Below are 21,399 nucleotides of genomic sequence, written 5' to 3'. Positions count from 1 at the left end.
CTTCACTAATATACAGAGAGAAATATTTGTTGGTTAATGTAACAGAGTCAAAGCTTATTGCAAAAACAGATGTCATCCTAGTGGAAGATTTTTAGTAAATTGCTAAGAAACTTTTTCTCTCCTTTGCTCTTTCTTGATCAACATTATTTAATCAATAAACATATTACCTCATACTTCACATGTGAGTGCTTACACCTACTTGAATCTCCTGCTGCTATTCTTTTTGTATTCTGGCCTTCATGAGAAGCCCTGGATCAATCCAGTCATTTGTACCATCTCTCCTTCTACATCAGTCCTGCTGAATGTTTCAGGATCTATCCTTACTTTTGCCTGTTGCTAATCAGATACCTCCTTATTTTCATTAACATCTCTTTCAGATTTTCACTATCTTCCCAAATTCCTTAATACCTCTCCTTTTCCCTAAATTTTAATCAATAATTTTGCTTTCGGTTTCACTGAGAAAAATTGAAGCTGTCATAGAGAAAAATTCCTTATATTTTTTTTCTTCCATATATAAATTGGTTTATTTCCCCCTGCCTCACTAGGAAAGGTTTCCACCTTCCTCTGAGACTAATCCCCTCACCAGGGCTTTGGCTACTAGTTCCTGGGTCCCCAAAGGTTCTTCTGGATCTTTCCCTTCAACATGTACACAAGCTCAAATATTTTCTATCATTTAAGAAAAAATTCATATCTCCATTCTCTTCTAGCTGCCATTTTATAGCCCTCCTTTTCTTAGCAAAAAAAACTAATGGAAAATCTAGTCTACGTACACCACTTTTTTTGACACCAAATCCCTGCAATTGCACGTGATAAGGGTACCAGCAACCTTCATATTGGCAAATCCAGTTTTTTGTTTTTCCTGGACCGCTTAGTAACATCCAGTGCTAGTGACCTCCATTTGGAAAGTCCCTTCTTCAGCCTCCATAAAACTGCTTTCTCCTGGTTTTCTAGTTATCTTTTTCTCTTTCTTCTTAGACTCCGTTTAAGAATTCTGTCTGTCTCTTCAACCCGCAAATGTCTTTGATGCTCAACTTTTCCTCAGTCCAGAGCTGTCCTCACTTTATGCACTCACCCTAAGTAACTTCTCAGAGCTGCGTCTCCAACCCAGATCTTTCTGCTGACCTCCAGGTTTTTATGTTCACATTTCATTCAGTCATCTACCATTTAGATATTCCACAGGTACCTCCTCAAACAACACATTCAGAAAATAACTTTATCTGTCCTGTGGCCACCCCCTGTAAAACAAAAACAAAAAGTCTGTCTTGGGAGTAGCAAGACAAGTCTCCCAGTACTTAAGCCGGAAACCTAAGATTCTTCCCTGTCACTTTCCCCTCCTGCTGTTCTATGGATTCTTCCTCCTGGGCTGGTCAGTGCCCTCCTCTTTGTTATTACTGTCACCTACTTGGTTTAGATTCTCATCACTTCTTGCATAGATTATTATCATAACCTCCTAATTGATTTCTAGGTCTTCAGTCTGGTTCCTATCTATCCTCCACTCAGGTGCTACAGTAATCTTCCTAAAACAAATTTCATCATGTTACTCTCTAGCCTAAAAGTCTTTGTTTTTCTCATAGCTTTCAGAATAAACTTCAGACTTAGTTTAGCACACAAAGGCCAACTGTGGTTGGCTTTTGCTGCTGCTGCTCTTTTTTCCTGCCCTCTTGCTTGTTTCTATACGCCCCCCAGTGAAACTAGCTGGAACTACTTGTGCTTCGGGACTCACTGTGCAGTGTTCTGCCTCTCTGCCTTCACATATGTGTTTCCCTCTACCTGGAGTATTCTTCCCTTCCTTTTTGTCTAAGTAGCTCTCATTAATCCTTCAAAATTATGTACCTACGTCGCTATAGTTTGGGAAGCTTTTCCTAACTCCTCAGTCTGATTCAGATGCTCCCTCTCAAAACAGACAAAGGACATGAAGAAAGGCTTCACAAGTGAACAATGACAGAATGTCTAATAGGTAAATGAGAAGATATTCAGGCTTACCAGCAATCAAGGAAATGAAGATTAAAACAATGTTAATTCTGTTTTTTTCATCGATCAAATTACCAAAAATTTAAAGAAAGGAATCAGTCCAAGAAAACATGGAGAAACAGGCCCTTTTCTAGATTGGCCCTGTGTATCTAATGACCTTTTTTGAAAAAGTATATGTACACACACACACACACACACACACACATATACACATACACATACATCTTTTGACTCAACATTTTACTATGTGGAATATATTATACGCAAATAACTAAAGAGCTATGTAAAGTGTATGTAAAAGAATGTTTATCACTGCTCATTTGAAAACAATTAGTAAATAACCTAAATGTTCAGCAATAACAAATGACTAAATAATTTTGTTTATATGATAGAATATTCATTAAAATGCTCTGTGTCTGTTTTGACATGGAAGCACATTTATGAGATACTGTCAGAGTAAGTTATAGTATGGTCCAAATTTTGTAAAAAATATATACATTTATAAATTTTCATAAGAGAAAGTTAAAGTATATCCATAAGAATATCAACAGTGTTTATTTCTGCTAGTGAATATTGCCCAACTTTTCTGAAAAGAACATTTATTAATTGTGGGAGCAAAATGGGAGAAACTTGACCTCACTCCTGATAGCTGCTGTGCTTGCTTGCTTCTGTTCCTGCCCTCATTAAACGTTGAGCACTCTGAAGACCATCACTATATGTCATTTGGCAACATTCTCCCAGGGTCTGGCACAGAGTAGGGAATGTTTGATAAGTGAATCAGAGCAATAACAGCAATAACATTTATTGTGCATTTCCTGAGTCTCAGGTATTGTTGTAAGCATCTAACATATGTTAACTTAATCTTCATGAGATGGATGTTATTATTCTCTCCATTTTGCTGTTGAAACAGACCGACAAGGTTAACCAGCTTATATTAGGCCACACTGGCAGGATTGGGATTCAAACCCATGCAGCCTAACTTTCTCTTAGACGCAGGATAGCATGGTGCTTCTGAGTTAGGTTGGATCTCTGATTGAAAATAGTGGATTAGATTCCATGTCTAAGATTCCATCTGGTTAACTGGGCATCAATTGAATTATGGTCTGAATAAAAAGCCAGAATTTTACACCCATAGGTCTGAAACAAATAGCAAGGAAAGTAATCTTTGATGCTTCGGCATTTTTTTTTTTAACTCAAATTATTTTAGACTGTAAATTTCTCATTGGTCATTGGTGCCACCCCTTGAGGTTTGATTTTCTGCTGTTGATGTCCTTTCAAAACATACTCAAAGACCTAAATTTGTGATTCGTTCTTTTAAGTCTTACCCCATCCCCTTTTTCTTTCTCAGCAAGGTGACTCACGAAAAGTTCTTCAGATTTTTATTTATTTACTTATTTTTATGTATGTATGTATGTATTTATTTTTTGACATGGAGTCTCGCTCTGTCACCCAGGCTGGAGTACAGTAGCATGATCTCGGCTCACTGCAACCTCCACCTTCTGGGTTCAAGAAATTCTCCTGCCCCAGCCTCCCGATTAGCTGGGACTGCAGGCCATGTCATCTCCCATTGTCCCCTTGCTTTCTCTGCTCCACCCACTTTGGTCTCTCTGCCATTCTTTTAGTGAATCACGCATGCTCCACTCTAGGGCCTTTGTACTTGCGGTTAGTCTGCCCTGGAGGATTTACCTCACAATACCTCCTTGGCCTGCTTCCTCTAGTCTTTCAGGTCTCTGCTCTTCAGATGTCAGTGAGGTCTTCTCTGACAACCCTTCATAAAACAGAACCCTCCCAGTGTTTCTAAACCCTTGCCCTGCATTGTTTTTCTCCCCAACACATGCCACTATGTAAGTTTATATGTTTAACTTGTATATTGGGGTTTTTCCCCGTGTTTTATTTCCTGCTTTATCCCTGGTGTATACAAAGAGCCTGGTACACACAGTAGGTAGCCAGTATTTGTTGACTGAATAAATACATTGACGGAACCTTCTTGGAAAGCAACTATAGTATATTTTAAAAGCCGTTTTTTTGTAAGAGAATGATTAAGTCAATTCTGTCCACTTGATGCAGAGAGACAGAGATATCCGCATGGGGCAGGATCTGGGAGATGGGATCAAGATCAGTAATGAAACTTGTTTTTTCTCTCAGTAAGCAAAGAGAAGATGATGGGAGAATAATTTCTAAGGACAGAGGAAATTTGAGACTCAAGAACAGGTACTAGGTGTTGGTAGTCTTTGAGAAGACTAGGTTGATGGAAGCGAAAGGTTGGTGCGGGGACATAGTAGAAAATATGATTATAGATGGATGGGAACAGGTGTTGAGGGACTTAAAAGTGAGTCAAGAAGAGATAGACTTGCTATGATCCATGAGGAGATCAGAAATGTGAATTCTTAAGCTGTGAGGGATGAAAATGCCATGTAAATCTAAGCTTAGTATCATATAAGGTGGCAAGGAGCATGCAATAAGAAATTCATCTCAGAGGTAGATGTGACAAGGTAGAGTTGAGGTAATATTACTCTAGGCAATAAGGAGTATAAAGTGTGATGAAACAAAGGCATGAGTTGAATATCAGCTGTAAGGGATATTGCAGATAATAAGGCTTGGTGGTTAACTGCATATGGGATGCAAAGAAAGAGGAAATTAAAAGTTCCAGCATTAAAAATAATATTTCCTTTTAATTATTTTCTTTTTTATTACAGGTTTCTCTGTCATTCACAGAAAAATGGATCATTTAAACCCTTGGAGGACTCAGTTATCACAATACTTCTCTGCTACCAACTAAGATTTATGATAGTAAATTTATGACAGCAAACTTCCATGCTATGGAACTGTTGAAGAACTAAAAGAGGATATTCTTTCATCACAATAATTCTGCAGTATCATATTACTAAATAAAATTAAAAAGCACAATTATTAAATTATTAAATTTGCCAGTACAAGCACACATGTGCAGCAGCTACTGTATCCTGATAGTTACCAAACCTCAAATATAAATGATTTCCCTTCATGGGAAAAGCCATTATATTTGGAAGAAACCACTGAACATTGTTATTAAATATATTTTCAGCTAATTGTCATTTAGGAGAATTTTCATGAAACAAGTTCTAGAAAGTTCCAAGTCCCACCAGTAAGTGGATTTGATATTATGGCAGCAACTTACAGACTTGTGGTTAGTACTGTGAACCACTACAGCAGTGTGGTGATAGACCGGCGTTTTGAACAAGCTATACATTATTGCACTGGAACCTGCCACACCTTCACACATGGAGTTGACTGCATTGTGGTACACCATAGTGTTTGTGCAGACCTCTTGCACATCCCTGTGTCTCAGTTCAAAGATGCAGATCTGAACTCTATGTTTCTACCCCAAGAAAATGGGCTTTGCTCGACTGAAGGAGACTATCCCCAGCAGGCCTTCACAGGCATACCCAGGGTCAAGAGAGGATCTACATTTCAGAATACCTGCAACTTAAAGGACATTGCAGGAGAAGCAATCAGTTTTGCCAGTGGGAAAATAAAAGAATTTTCCCTTGAAAAACTCAAAAACTCTAACCATGCAGCTTACAGAAAGGGAAGGAAAGTTAAGTCTGACTCATTTAATAGGAGGTCAGTTGATTTGGACTTGCTTTGTGGCCATTATAACAATGATGGGAACGCCCCATCCTTTGGTTTACTGAGGAGTTCTTCAGTTGAGGAAAAACCTTTATCTCATAGAAACTCACTTGATACGAACCTGACTTCCATGTTTCTTCAAAACTTCTCTGAAGAAGACTTGGTTACTCAGATTTTGGAAAAACATAAAATAGATAATTTTTCTTCTGGGACAGACATAAAGATGTGCTTGGACATCTTATTGAAATGCTCTGAGGATTTAAAAAAATGCACAGACATCATAAAACAATGCATAAAGAAAAAGTCAGGGAGTAGCATCAATGAAGGAAGTGGTAATGATACATTTTCTAGCTCTGAAACTGTCTATATGAATGTAATGACCAGGTTAGCATCCTATCTGAAAAAATTACCATTTGAATTCATGCAGTCTGGGAATAATGAGGCTCTAGATTTAACAGAACTGATCAGTAATATACCTAGCTTACAGCTGACTCCCTTCTCTCCAGTGTTTGGCACTGAACAACCCCCTAAATATGAAGATGTTGTCCAGCTCTCAGCTTCTGACTCCGGACAATTTCAAACTATTGAATTGCAAGATGACAAGCCTAATTCTAGGAAGATGGACACTGTACAATCCATTCCAAACAACTCCACAAATTCCTTATATAACTTAGAGGTAAATGATCCTAGAACTCTAAAAGCTGTCCGGGTTCAATCACAGTCATTAACCATGAACCCTTTAGAAAATGTTTCTTCTAGTGACTTAATGGAAACTCTTTATATCGAAGAAGAGTCAGATGGAAAGAAAGCATTAGATAAAGGACAAAAGACAGAGAATGGACCTAGTCATGAGTTATTAAAGATACATGAACATAGAGCAGAATTTCCAGAACATGCTACTCATCTTAAAAAATGCCCCGCCTCAATGCAAAATGAAATTGGTAAGATATTTGAGAAATCATTTGTTCATCTACCTAAGGAAGGCTGTAAATCAAAAGTTTCTAAAGTTGAAGAGGGAGACCAGAGAGATTTTACAAATTCCAGTAGCCAAGAAGAGATAGATAAATTGTTAATGGATTTGGAATCTTTTTCACAGAAGATGGAGACCTCTCTAAGAGAGCCACTTGCAAAGGGTAAAAACTCTAATTCTTTAAATAGTCACAGTCAGTTGACTGGTCAGACCCTTGTAGATCTTGAGCCTAAATCTAAAGTCTCTTCACCCATAGAAAAAGTCTCGCCTTCCTGTCTGACAAGGATTATCGAAACCAATGGACACAAAATAGAGGAAGAGGATCGAGCCCTCTTACTGCGAATTCTGGAAAGCATTGAAGACTTTGCTCAAGAACTAGTTGAATGCAAATCAAGCAGAGGGAGCCTATCACAAGAGAAGGAAATGATGCAAATTCTACAGGAAACCTTGACAACTTCCTCCCAGGCCAATTTATCAGTCTGTAGAAGTCCTGTTGGTGATAAAGCCAAAGATACTACTTCAGCAGTTTTGATTCAGCAGACTCCAGAGGTGATCAAGGTAAGCCCCAACAATTTTGAGTCCTAGGAACTCTTTAAAAAATGTTTTAGTGTTTGAAAATTTTATAAAGAAAAACTTTTTTGTTAGCCATTTTTTATTCTACTAAAGCTCGTGCCCTGCTCTAGGAATGATCTCACTCAGCTCAGAGTCAGTAAAAAGCAAAGATTATACAAGATAATATATAAAAAAAGGAAAAAGCAGACTTTAGACTCAGACTGGTTTCTACCACCCTCCCCATACCCTTCATCTTCTTCCCAGCTCTGTGACCAAAGGAAAATTACTTACCTTTAATATCCTCATCTTTATGGTGGAAATAAGGATCAAAATAACTTGTGTGAAACATAAGCAAGGTTCCTTACACAAAGTAGGCATTTAATATTAGTCCTCACCCTCCCCAGCCAACCAAGAGACCGGTTGTTACTGCATGCCTGTGTAGACCTGTGTAAGGTTAGTGTAGAGTACAAAAGAAGAGAAGACATGATTCTTAGAGATCTTAAAATCTACTTGTAGAGAAAAAACTGACAATGTCTGAAACAGTTTATGAACATGTGAACACCATTCTGAAAGCATTGTCATAACAGTAGGCCTTCAAAGAAGGTAAAGACTAAAGGGTAAGATTTGATTCTCCAGGCACCTGAGAATAAATATCAATCTAGAATCATAGAAGTGTTTTGAAAAGTTTTTAATCCATCCCCCTACTGAAAGTACTGCTTTTGAATACTCCCAGAAAGGCAGTTGTCTTCCCATTTTATTTACATATCTGTGTCGTAGTGCACCAGGATTATTCCTTTTTCATTTTGTAAGTCCAACATGGGTTAGCAAGAGGCTCTGCTCTACTTCACTCAAGGACCCAGTCTGATGGAGGCTCCATGTTCTCACTGCTGCCTATTGACTCATCTGGAATATGTGGCTTTTGAGTTCACTGAAGGAGGGGAACAAAGGGTGATGCTTTTAACTGCCTTGTCCCAAACTCGGACACCCTTCATTTCTGCTCACAGTCCAGTGATTCCCAACCTAAAATCTGAGAAACATAGAAAAGCACATGGAATATTTGTTAAGCACTGCCCCTACTACATGAATGAGCTATATGTATCAACATGTATGAATTCAGACATAAAGCCAAATCGACAAAAGCAAGTGGTAAAATAAGGATATGAATCATTTTGAGATATATACATTTTTACAAAAAGTATGAAGAAATACATGGATACACAAAATCCAGTGTTAATGGTTAATCCTGGAGGAAGGGAAATGCAACTGAGGAAGGGCATACAGGGGGCCTGAATAGTATTAGTCATATTTTACTTCATAATCTGGGTAGTAGATCCATAAGTATTTTGTCATGTTATTCTTTATGCTTTTTATATTCTTAAATATTACATAGTAATTTTTTAAAAAACTAATTGGATATTTGAGATGCCATTTATGTGACCAAGTTAAAATACAAGTTACATATTAGGCTTCTCATTGCAAGTTTCATTTGAGCAGCGGAAAAACTGGGAAAAAAATCAGATGAATCTTTCTTTCCGTGGTACAGGTTGAGCATCCAAAATCCAAAGTGCTCTAAAATTTGAAACTTTTTGGGCACCAACATGATGCCACAAGTGGAAAATTCTGCACCTGACCTTGTGACAGGTCACTATCAAAACGCTATCAAAACCTTGTTTCAAGTACAAAATTCTTTAAAATACTGTTTAAAATTACCTTCAAGCTGTGTGTATATATGAAACAAATAAATTTCATGTTTAGACTTGGGCCCCATCCCCAAGGTATCTCATTATGTATATGCAGATATTCCAAAATCCAAAAAAAATCTAAATCTAAAACACTTCTGGTCTTGAGCATTTTGAATAAGGGATACTTAATCTGTATGTTTTGTGGCTGCTATTCTTCTGTGGACTTTTTTAGTTACTAGCAACACTAAAGTTTAAAACAATACGTACTTAATAAGGTTATTAAGTGATTATTTGGTTCTAAATATTGCAGATGTTCCCTGAGCATTTCTGTGAAATTACTTTGTGTGAATCTCCTCATTTGTTGGTTCACAGGTGGTAATATCTTTAGTTTTGGGTCAACACTAGGGGAGAAACTTGGAATTAATCACAAAAGTAAGAAAAATCCCTTCATGTGGTTTTTTTCCCACATGACACATTGCAGGACACAGGCAATACTGATGTACTTAATAGTTTGTTATAAAGGAAAGAAAATACCTACGTAGCAACTTCAAAATGATAATAATGTCATAAGAGCGACTAGTTATTGTGAACTAAGGCATACTGAGACATTTAAAGGTATTATCTCGCTATTTTCCCTCACAATAACCTGTCTGCCCATTGAAGAACATCTGCTTTCTCTGATGACCTATTCCAATGTCTTAAAACCATTATAACCAGAAACTCTCACTGTGATACGGTGTTCTGAATTTTACTCAACCCTCTTCTCCCATTACCTTCTGTGAGAAAAAGGAGACAAATTCTCTAAAAAGAGATGGACTGCATAAAGTAGAAAATGTCTGAGCATCACCTGTCCTGTGTCCCTGGCTAACACCCATGACCCCCAATCTAGGTACAACTACTTAAAATGCCACACTGGGCTCTAAATGTGCTCCCCAGTTTTTTGACAAGTAATGAACTGAAATCAAAATCTTATTAAAAGACTGTCTCCTGCTATTCTTTTAAATAAGTTTCAATATCACAGAATATAATAAAATTTGATGAGATTTCTTCTTGATAGAAGTTGAAAAAGTAATTAATGAAAAGCTAATTTAAAGAGACAGATAATATAAAATGTTTAATTCAGGAAGATGCTTAATGCAAGAAGACAAACCATTCTTCCTTGACTCAGTTCCCTTCCTACTTGTCTTTTTTTTTAATCTTATGAAAAATTTAAGTGAGGAATTGGCAAACATTTCTGTGAAGGGCAAGATAGTAAATATTTTAGGCTTTATGGGTCAGAGTCTCTGTCATGTAGTCTTATTTGCTCTTTACAAGACAAACCAACAGCCAAACAACCCAATGCTTTAAAAATGTAAACCATTCTTAGCTCTAAGACTTAAAAAAACAGGCAGTGGGCCAGATTTGGTCAATGGACTGAAGTTTGTCAACCCATTTTAAGCAAATAGAAAAGTATGGTGAATGATAGAAAAGCACTGTTATCACTCATCACTTAGCTTTGTCAAATCTTAACATTTTACTGTTTGCTTCAAAACTCCAACTACCTTTTGTCCCAGGAGAGTTCAGCAAGAGACTAAATAGATATATCATGAATCCATTATTTCTCTCAAACCTAAGCTTTGTGATAGTTTTATCTTGATAATAAAGGGCAACAAAAATTGTTCTAACAGAACTTTCCTTCCTAGAGAATATAGGGAAATTTCAGGCTGCTGTGCTTGTATTATTATGAATTCCAAGTTAGTAGAATCCACACCAATAAGGGATAAAGAGTAAGAAGCCTACCTGTCGTTCGGATGGTAACCTTTTCCCATCGGTTTTCTGGAGTTTAAAGTCAGAATTTAAGCAGGCAGTCTACCTGACAACCTAATTCACATCTAATCTTCTCTTTCTGCATTCGGCCTCCAAAAATATTACCTCAAGCTCTCAAATGTACCCGAGGTAAAAATGAAATATTGAAATAAGAATATGGAAGAAGATGTGTGAATCTCTCTTAAGTTTCCACATCTGGGCTACTAGTCTCTGTTGGCCTCTGTTTAGCATTAAATAGCTATTTTTTGAATGAATAAACGAATAAGTGGAGGAATAACCGAGTGAGGAGATTTTCACTCTCCTGCTCTGTCTCCTTCTCAAATGGAAACTGCTCCCTTGCCTGAGGACTGTCCCTTTCCCTGCTTTTTGCTTCTCAAGGATGGGTACAAGAGGACCTGACCTCAGGGTGCCCTTCTCGGACTTCAGGGTAGTGCCTCAGCAAGACTCAAGTATCTTACCTAGACCTCTAAGTCTTTTAATTCCTCTAGCTTTTAACACCTAAAAAATGACAGCACCCTAGGAAGGGTCCGGTCACCTTTCCTGGCAAGAGGGGAAGACATCATGAGAGTGTAGATTGTTTTACTTTATTACGGGGCAGAAATCCCTCAATAATATGCTGTAGCTATTTCGAGGAGAGGGTGCTTTCTTGATCACCATTGTTCCCACAGGCTTTCTTACAGTATACCATATACGAGCTCTTTGTTTAAATTTTGAAAATTTTGTAACCATTTATTTTCTCTTTAAGGAATACCTGTATATTGTCCTTTTGCCCATTCTTAGAAGTTGCCATCTTCCTCCTCATGGATTTGGGTTGGAAAAGGATATTTCTGGCCATTTAATTTTAGTACAATTGTTTGTTTTTTATTTGTTTTTGGATGCCCGAGAGAGAAATCTTTGAAGGTGGGCACGATTTCTGTTGTTACTGGAACTTACTTTGCTTTCTTCTAACCCTGAGCAGGAATATGTATTTGAGATTTCATTCCAGAGTAAATAAAGGATCTTCCTAGGTTAATGATCTAACATTTAGGTTTCCTCAATGTTTAAATAGTATAGTGTATAGTTTTGTATGCATATTTGAATGCAGAATAATTAGGAAAATAAATTTAACATTTTAGCAAAGCACATTTTAGGAACTTTGTTAAACGTTCCTTCTGGAGCATTAATAAACACTTTTCTCTCTTTACTTTCTAGGTTTATATCCATGCCTTCATTAACATTAGCCAGTCATGTCACCGAGGGAAAATGTTTGTTCTTCCCTAGCTTTGTAGGTGTTCATGGTGCCTGGGTTCAGTGCTGGGAATACTTGAGTAGAAATCAAGACACTTAGTAATGAAATAGGAAACCATTCTCTCCTCCTCTCAATTACCACCAACCAGATTAATAAAAGTAAACAGATCTGCCTGGTGGCAAATAAGAATTTGTGGAATGAGCCCAACCTGAATATCCCCCTCCACCTTTGGTGGCTTCTGACGTCACGTCCCTTTGCATTAATACCTCCATTCTTTCTGATTAACATCAGGTATCTCAAATATGTCCCCATCTATGTTCACAAGAGCCTGGTAGATATATATGTACTGATGTAGAAAGGTCAAGATAAAGTTAAAAATGTAAATTGCAAGATGTACCATTATGATTCCTTTTTGTTATTAATATATTTTTATGCACACAGAAAGTTTGGGCTTCATATGCTCCTTATTGTTCATGTTCCTCCAGAAGTAGAAAGTGAATCTCATATCTAGGTGTTCCTGATAAGTCTGCCCTCTCCCAGCCTCCACTCCACCCTTGGCAGGAGTGAAGAGGAGCTCCCAGAACTCAACTTGCTCCATTAAGCCCACAGGCTTGTCCAACCCTCATAGCTTCACCACCACTCTCTGAGTTAAGGTCATCAGGACTGATCTAATATATCCTTCATCTCTGTTTACATTAGTCACCACCAGAAGTCCAGGAATCCAGATCACCCCCCATCCCTCACCCCACTTTCCTCCTCACACTGCTCTTATATGTCTCCTAAGTCCACTTCCAACCCTCCCAACTCCTGAAATCCTTTCACCATGTCCTCTTGCACGCTGAGCTCATGATCATTCACCAGCAAAGTTTCCTATGTCATCTCTCTTCTCTAAACATTTCCCTTCCTATTATAACTGAAACTCGTCTCTTCCTAAGGATACTGTAGGCAGTGAAATGGTGGCTCTGTTCTTTCTCATTCCTACCCCCTATCCCACTGGGCCTGGAGGGGGCAGTAAGTGTTCTTGCATTTCATTGCTGCTCTAGACTATTCTCCTGGCCGCCTCCCTGAAACCAGCCCCGCCCCACCTTTGAACTAATATCATTAGACTCTGCTATCCACTACCCCTTCTGATTGTAGTCATCTACCACCCCAGGTCACTTATTTCTTGGAGGTTTTATCTCCTGGCTTTAGACACACTTTTCAGTATTACTGTTGCCACTGTTCAAGTGTTCAATAGATAAGGTATCCAGTACAGGAGCTTCTCAATTCCTTGATGTCTACTGAGTTTGTCCTTTGCCCTTCTTCGTTCATTTTCTGGCCTTATGTTTATGTCAGTGGTTTTAAGAATATGATTCCCAACTAATAGTGTTAGCATCACCTGGGCACTTGATAGAAATGCATATTCTCATGCCCCAACCCAGACCTAGTAAATCAGAAACTCTGGGGGTAGGGCTCAACACTTTTTGGTTTAACAAGCCCTCCGGGTGATTCTGATAACATGATTATGCTTGAGAATCACTGCGATAATTCGTCACTAAAATCATTTCCTTGAATATACTCTCAGCTTCCTTGTTAACCCCTCATTTCTTGGTACCCACCTGGAACAGCTCTAACTCAGATTCAATTGTGTTCTCTCTGTACTCTGAGCTTTTATTTGTGCAGCTGAACTTGGCTAGAGAAGATCACACAACCATGCTGAGTGGTCTTGCTTTAAATTCATGACCACCAACGTCCAGTGGGTCTTTAGTACCGTCTGGCAGTCCTACTGTGTTTCCCTAGTCCATTCACTTCCCCCCTCTGCAGGTGCCTTATTCCCTGTCCTCTAACCTCCAGCATCTTTCCCATCCTCACCCTCAGCCAATAATCTTGTTTCCTATTTTACTGAGAAAACTAACGCAGTCAGAAGAGACTTTTACCCATCTCCTACCCATATCAGTACTAAATATCTTCTCCCTTTCCTTCTATTTCTATTATTTCTATACATGAATCATCTAAGCTCCTATCTTTTTTTTTTTTTTTGAGATGGAGTCTCACTCTGTCGCCCAGGCTGGTGTGCAATGACATGATCTTGGCTCACTGCAACCTCTGCCTCCCGCGATTCTCCTGCCTCAGCCTCCGGAGCAGCTGGGACTACAGGCACATGCCACAACGCCTGGCTCATTTTTGTATTTTTAGTAGAGATAGAGTTTCACCATGTTGGTCAGGCTGGTCTTGAACTCCTGACCTCGTGATCTGCCCACCTCAGCCTCCCAAAGTGCTAGGATTACAGGCGTGAGCCACTGCGCCCATCCCCAAGCTCCTATCTAAGGCCAGGCCTACACTGGGCTTTATTAATAGATCCCATCCCCTCCCATCAACTCACAAACACTCCTGTAGAGATTGACCCATTTCTCCCCTGCAGTCATCAGTTTTTCTCCTCTGCTCAGTCACTCCTTCAGCAGATAAACATGCTGCAGTTCTCCCAGCTTTAAGACAAACAGACCCCTAGTGCTCCAACATACCATTTGAGTTAACACTCATTTGTCTGTTCTTCTTCACTCCAGGACTCTTTGAAAGAGCTGTCTGTTGTTATTGTTTCCAGTTCCTACTCTAGCCCTCCTCTTTCTAAATATACCAGACATAATCCCATTTGCTGTTCCCTCTTCCTACGACGCCCCCATCCCATACCTGCAGGACTCGTTCCATCACCACGTCTGTCTTCTTAAAAATATCACTTCACTGAGGCCTTTTTGCCCTAAAAATTGCATGCACACATACAGTCTTTGGTATTCCCTTTCCCCCTTTATTGTTTTTTTTCCCTCTAACACCACCCCCTGATATATTATTTCAATTACTGTTTGTTTTTCTCCCCTGACTCCTACCACTAGAATGAAACCTCTATGAGAACAGGGAATTGGATCTGTTACATTCACTGCTATATCCCTGGTAGCTGGCACTCAGTTCGTGCTCAGTTGATATTTGTTAGTAATTGTCACTTTGTATGGGGACTTTTGTTTCTATGTTATATTTCTGTTGTATTTAAATTTTTCCTTACAACTAACCTTATCCTTTTGTAAGAAGAAAAAGATAATAAAGGTAATTTTTCTAAATTCTCTTAGATACCCTAAGAGATTCCACTATTTTAGCCAGGCTTGAGCCCCTGAAACCAGGCTTCCCAATATGATCATCTTCAGAAATTGGATAAAATTACCTATGTAAACTGATGACTTCAGAAGCTCTATTATACAGTATCTTGCAGTCTACCTCCTTCATAAGAACTGAGAATTACATAGAGATCTTTGAATCAGAGTCATCTCCCTTGAGATTTGCCAGCAAACTGTAACTAATCTAGACTAGGTCTGAGGGCTGAGGGGTTATTCTGTCATCCCCTCTCATGGATCTACTTTTGGAGACCACAGTTAAGGTGTTTATCCTGGGAGGTGCTTTGACATCCAGGAGACATATTTGTTGTACTTCCAGCGTAATGCTTATTGTCACCGGGGTCCTTGACTATCAGTTCCAAGCTCCTGTTTTGACATCTGTGAGTTCAACTGTCACCCACAATTACTGAGAAATCATACACACACACACACACACACACACTCTCTCTCTCTCTCTCTCTCTCTCTCTCTCTCTCTCTCCCCCTCCCTCTCCCCCTTTCCCCCCTCCCCCCAAGGAAGACACTGGGGCAGAGTATTTTATAGCACCAGTCACCAGGCATTTATTTAACATGGCAGTGTCAGTGAAATGGAATCCCTTCATTTCTTTTTTCTCCAACATATTTATAGGCCAAAAATGAATTATTATGGTCTGTATTGAGCAATCTCTAATTGAATTAATTTCTCAAGGAGAAAGGGAAGAAAAAAGGCAGACTAAGAAGTACGGAGAACTCTAGACACTAGAAATTCTAGGGACCCCAGAATTATTATTCCTGATCATTTTAGGCTCTAATTCTTTCTTGCTGTCCCAGATCCTAGAACAACATCTACCCCAAGTATTAAGAACACTGAAAAGCAAAAGTATCAGATTTTGTGGGTTCTTTCTGTTATGAGTCATAGAATGTGTTCCCATAATTTGGAGGCAATTGAAGCAAGACACAAAAATGCTTATTAGGTCTCCTCTGTCATATACATGCCTTCCTATTTTGCTGCAGCCAGTGAAGTCAAGGTTAGAGAATTAGGCTGGGAACAAATAAACTATAGATAACTACCACTACCTGGCCTCCTTCCCCCAACTAGTGTTTCATTATTTAAGAGTTAAAAAAAAAAAAGTTACACAGAACAAGCCACTAAACAATGAAGAAAACACCAAGTTAGAGCAGAAAGATCATGAAATCTTAGTATTAACTAATTAGCTTATAACCAGTTGGCTCTCATAAAGCCTATTTACAGGGATATTTTAAAGAAAATCTGTGATTCCAAGCTGTTACCCCTTTTAATTTATTTTTTATTTATTTTTATTTCACTAGGTTTTGGGGGGACAGATGGTATTTGATTACATAGAAAAGTTTGTTAGTGGTGATTTCTGAGATTTTGGTGCACCCATCACCTGAGCAGTGTACACTGTGCCTAATGTATAGTCTTTTATCCCTCACCCCCTTCCCACCTTTCCTCCCAAGTCCCCAAAGTCCGTTCTATCATTCTTATGCCTTTGCATCCTCATAGCTTAGCTCCAACTTATAAGTGAGAACATGCGAGTTTGGCTTTCCATTCCTGAGTTACTTCACCTACAATAATAATCTCCAGTTCCATCCAGGTTGCTGCAAATGCCATTATTTCATTACTTTTTATGGCTAAGTAGTATTCCATGGTTGTGTGTGTGTGTGCATGTATGTGTATGTATCACATTTTGTTTATCCATTCATTGATGGCTGAGCGTTTGGGCTGGTTCCATAGTTTTGCAATTGCAAATTGTGCTGCTATCAACATGAGTGTGCAAGTATCTTTTTTGTATAATGACTTCTTTTCCTCTGGGTAGATACGCAGTAGTGGGATTGCTGGATCAAATGGTAGATCTGCTTTCTGTTCTTTAAGGAATTTTCATACTGTTTTCCAGAGTGATTGTAGTAGTTTACATTCCCACCAGCAGTGTAAAAGTGTTCCCTTTTCACCACCATGCCAATATCTACTCTTTTTTGATTTTTTAAATTATGGCCATTCTTGCAGGAGTAAGGTGGTATCGCATTGTGGTATTGATTTGCATTTCGCTGATCATTAGTGATGTTGAGCGTTTTTCATATATTTGTTGGCCATTTGTATGTCTTCTCTTAAGACTTGTTTTATTTATGTCCTTAGCCCACTTTCTGATGGGATTGTTTGTTTTTTTCTTGCTTATTTGTTTGAGTTCTGTGTAGATTCTGGATATTAGCCCTTTGTCAGATGCATAGTTTACAAAGATTTTCTCCCACGCTGCGGGTTGTCTGTTTACTCTGCTGATTATTTCTTTTGCTATGCAGAAGCTTTTTAGTTTAATTAAGTCCCATCTGTTTATCTCTGTTTCTGTTGCATTTGCTTTTGGGTCCTTAGTCATGAAGTCTTCGCCTAAGCAAATGTCTAGAAGGTTTTTTCCAATGTTATCTTCTAGAATTTTTATGGTTTCAGGTCTTAGATTTAAGTCCTTGATCCATCTTGAGTTGATTTTTGTGTAAGATGAGAAATGAGGATCCAGTTTCATTCTTCTACATGTAGTTTGCCAATTATTCCAGCACTATTTGTTGAATAGGGTGTCCTTTCCCCACTTTATGTTTTTATTTGGCTTGTCAAAGATCAGTTGGTTGTAAGTATTTGGCTTTATTTCTGGGGTTCTCTATTCTGTTCTGTTGGTCTATGTGCCTATTTTTGTGACTATAGCAATATAGTGTAGTTTGAAGTCAGGTAATGTGATGCCTCCAGATTTGTTCTTTTGCTTAGTCTTACTTTGGCTATGTGGGCTCTTTTTTGGTTCCATATAAATTTCAGGATTGTTTTTTCTAATTTTGTGAAGAGTGATGATGGTATTTTGATGGGGATTGCATTGAATATGTAGATTGCTTTTGGCAGAATGGTCATTTTCACAATATTGATCCTATCCATCCGTGAGCATGGGATATGTTTTCATTTGTTTATGTCATATGTGATTTCTTCAGCAGTGTTTTGTGGTTTTCCTTGCAGAGGTCTTTCACCTCCTTGGTTAGGTATATTCCTATGTATTTTATTTATTTTATTTTTTTGCAGCTATTGTGAAAGGGATTGAGTTCTTGATTTGATTCTCAGCTTGGATTCGGTTGGTGTATAGGAGTGCTACTGATTTGTGTACTTTGATTTTATATCCTGAAACTTGACTGAATTCATTTATCAGATCTAGGACCTTTTGGATCAGTCTTTAGGATTTTCCAGGTGTATGATCATATCATCAGCAAACAGCGACAGTTTGACTTCCTCCCTTTATTTCTTTCTCTTGCCTGATTGCTCTGACTAGGACTTCTAGTACTACGTTGAATAGAAGTGGTAAAAGTGGGCATCCTTGTCTTGTTCCACTTCTCAGGGGCAGTCCTTTCAGCTTTTCCCTGTTCAGTATAATGTTGGCTGTGGGTTTGTTGTAGATAGCTTTTATTACCTTAAGGTATGTCCCTTCTATGCCAATTTTGCTGAGGTTTTAATCATAAGGGGATGCTGGATTTTGTCAAATGCGTTTTTCACATCTATTTGAAATGATCATGTGATTTTTGTTTTTAATTCTCTTTATGTGGTGTATCACATTTATTGAGTTGTGTATATTAAGTCATCCCTGCATCCCTGGTAAGAAACCCACTTGATCATGGTGGATTATCTTTTTAATAGGCTGTTGGATTCAGTTAGCTAGTATTTTCTTGAAGATTTTTGCATCTATGTTCACCAGAGATGTTGGTCTGTAGTTTTTTTATGTCTTTTCCTGGTTTTGATACTAGGGTGATATTGGCTTCATAGAATGATTTAGGGAGGATTCCCTCTTTCTCTGTTTTTTGGAATAGTTTCAATAGTATTGGTACCAATTCTTTGAATGTCTGATAGAATTCAACTGTGAATCCATCTGGTCCTGGACTTTTTTTTGTTGGCAATTTTTTAAATTACCACTCTCTTTGCTTGTTATTGGTCTGTTGAGTTTCTGTTTCTTCCTAGTTTAATCTAGGAGGGTTGTATATTTCCAGGAATTTATCCATCTCTTCCGGGTTTTCCAGTTTGTGTGCATGAAGGTGTTCATAGTAGCCTTGAATGATCTTTTGTATTTTTGTGGTATCGGTTGTAATATTTCCTGTTTCATTTCTAATTGAGCTTATTTGGATCGTCTCTCCTTTTCTCGTTTAATCTCTCTAATGGTCTGTCAATTTTGTTTATCTTTTCAAAGAACCAGCTTTTTGTTTCATTTGTCTTTTGTATTTTTTGTTGTTGTTTGAATTTCATTTAGTTCTGCTTTGATCTTTGTTATTTCTTTTCTTTCGCTAGGTTTGGGTTTGGTTTGTTCTTGTTTCTCTAGTTCCTTGCGGTGTGACCTTAGATTGTCTATTTGTCGTCTTTCAGACTTTTTGACGCAGGCATTTAATGCTGTGAACTTTCCTCTTAGCACCACTTTTGCTGTATCCCAGAAGTTTTGATAGGTTATGTCACTATTATTGTCCAGTTCAAAGAATTTTTTAATTTCCATCTTGATTTCATTGTTGATGCAACAATCATTCAGAAACTGATTATTTAATTTCCATGTATTTGCATGGTTTTGAGGGTTCCTTTTGGAGTCAATTTCCAATTTTATTCCACTTTGGTCTGAGAAAGTACTTGATATAATTTCAGTTTTCTTAAGTTTACTGAGACTTGTTTTGTGGCCTATCATATGGTCTATCTTGGAGAATGTTCCATGTGCTGATGAATGGAATGTATATTCTGCAGTTGTTGGGTAGAATGCTCTATAAATATCCGTTAAGTCCATTTGTTCTAGGGTATAGTTTAAGTCCATTGTTTCTTTGTTGACCTCCTGATGTGATGACCTGTCTAGTGCGTTCAGTGGAGTATTAAAGTCCCCACTATTATTGTGTTGCTGTCTGTCTCCTTTCTTAGGTCTAGTAGTAATTGTTTTATAAATTTGGGAGTTCCAGTGTTAGGTGCATATATATTTAGGATTGTGATATTTTCCACTAGTCCTTTTATCATTATATAATGTCCCTCTTTGTCTTTTTTGACTGTTGCTGCTTTAAAGTGTGTTTTATGTGATATAAGAATAGCTACTCCTGCTCACTTTTAGTGTCCGTTTGCGTGGAATATCTTTTTCCACCCCTTTACCTTAAGTTTATGTGAGTCCTTATACATAAGGTGAGTCTCTTAAAGACAGCAGATACTTGGTTGGTAAATTCTTATCCATTCTGCATCTTTTAAGTGGAGCATTTAGGCCATTTACTATTGCCATATGAGGTACTATTCTATTCATCATATTAGTTGTTGCCTGAATACCTTGGGGGTTTTTTGTTGTGTTATTATTTTATGTGCCCTGTGAAATGTATGCTTTAAGGAGGTTCTATTTTGGTGTATTTCGAGGTTTTATTTCAAGATTTAGAACTCCTTTTAGCAGTTCTTGTAATGCTGGCTTGGTAGTGGTGAATTATCTCAGCACTGGTTTGTCTGAAAAAGACTATCTTTCCTTCATTTATGAAGCCTAGTTTAGCTGGATACAAAATTCTTGGTTGATAATTGTTTGTTTAAGGAGGCTAAAGATATGACCCCAATCCCTTCTAGCTTTAGGGTTTCTGCTGAGAAATCTGCTGTTAATCTGAGAGGTTTTCCTCTTAAAGTTATCTGATGCTTTTACTTCACAGCTCTTTAGATTTTTTCCTTCATTTTGACTTTAGATAACTGATGACTGTGTGCCTAGGTGATGATCTTTTTGCAGTGAATTTCCCAGGTGATTTGGATATCTAGATCTCTAGCAACGCCAGGGAAGTTTTCCTTGATTATTCACTCTGTTATTACCTTTTTACGCTACTCAGCCTGTTAGAACTACAACATGAGAAGGCTTTTTAAAAATTGAGATAAAATTCATTTTCTGGACATTTGGGTTGTTTCCACTTTTTGGCTATTATGAATGATGCAACTATGAACATATGTATATAAGTTTTTGTGTCGACAAAGACAGGGTGTTAACATATTTAGATTTTTCCAAACAGCTGGCTGGCTTTTGTTAATCAGAAGCACCCTCATGATTTACCGGGACCTCCACTTCAATATGTAACTTTTTTTTTTTTTGGTAGCATCTTCTGAGCAAAATCCCTTGATGTCACTTCAGAGTGACTCTCTGTCTTTGGTGTCACTTCAGAGTGGCTGTGCTGTCTTTCTGGACCTGCTTCTAACACTCACCTCAATACAGGTCCTCACTTAGCTGATTTCCCAGCCTCACTGTGCTATGTGTTTCTGTCACTTAGATTTTTATAGTTTTGCTGCCTGCGTTATCCCAACTGCCCTTCCTACTCTAAGGCCTTAGCTGATGCTATCATCTCAGTCTCCATAACTACATTCAACTGAGGCTGTTGAATGATTTTACATGTTTATATATAAAATAAAGGGCTAGGCTAGGCACAGTGGCTCACACCTGTAATCCCAGCA

The 21,399-nt window shown here is 38.1% G+C and overlaps 1 protein-coding gene across 5 annotated transcripts in view; it reads left to right on the top strand.

Annotated features, from left to right (window-relative positions):
* PPP2R3A (protein phosphatase 2 regulatory subunit B''alpha) overlaps window positions 1–21,399 on the top strand; it is a 190,483-nt gene that overhangs the window by 31,085 nt on the left and 137,999 nt on the right. For all 5 annotated transcript variants that reach the window (XM_003895077.3, XM_017955869.3, XM_017955870.3 and 2 more), the window contains one exon: window positions 4,668–7,108. In XM_003895077.3, the coding sequence (XP_003895126.2) occupies window positions 5,114–7,108 (1,995 nt within the window). In that variant the 5' untranslated portion in view covers window positions 4,668–5,113. The remainder of the gene's footprint in view (window positions 1–4,667; window positions 7,109–21,399) is intronic.

Source organism: Papio anubis, chromosome 2, assembly GCF_008728515.1.
Source record: "Papio anubis isolate 15944 chromosome 2, Panubis1.0, whole genome shotgun sequence".
NCBI lineage: Eukaryota > Metazoa > Chordata > Mammalia > Primates > Cercopithecidae > Papio > Papio anubis.
This window is presented reverse-complemented; position numbering and strand designations above follow the sequence as displayed.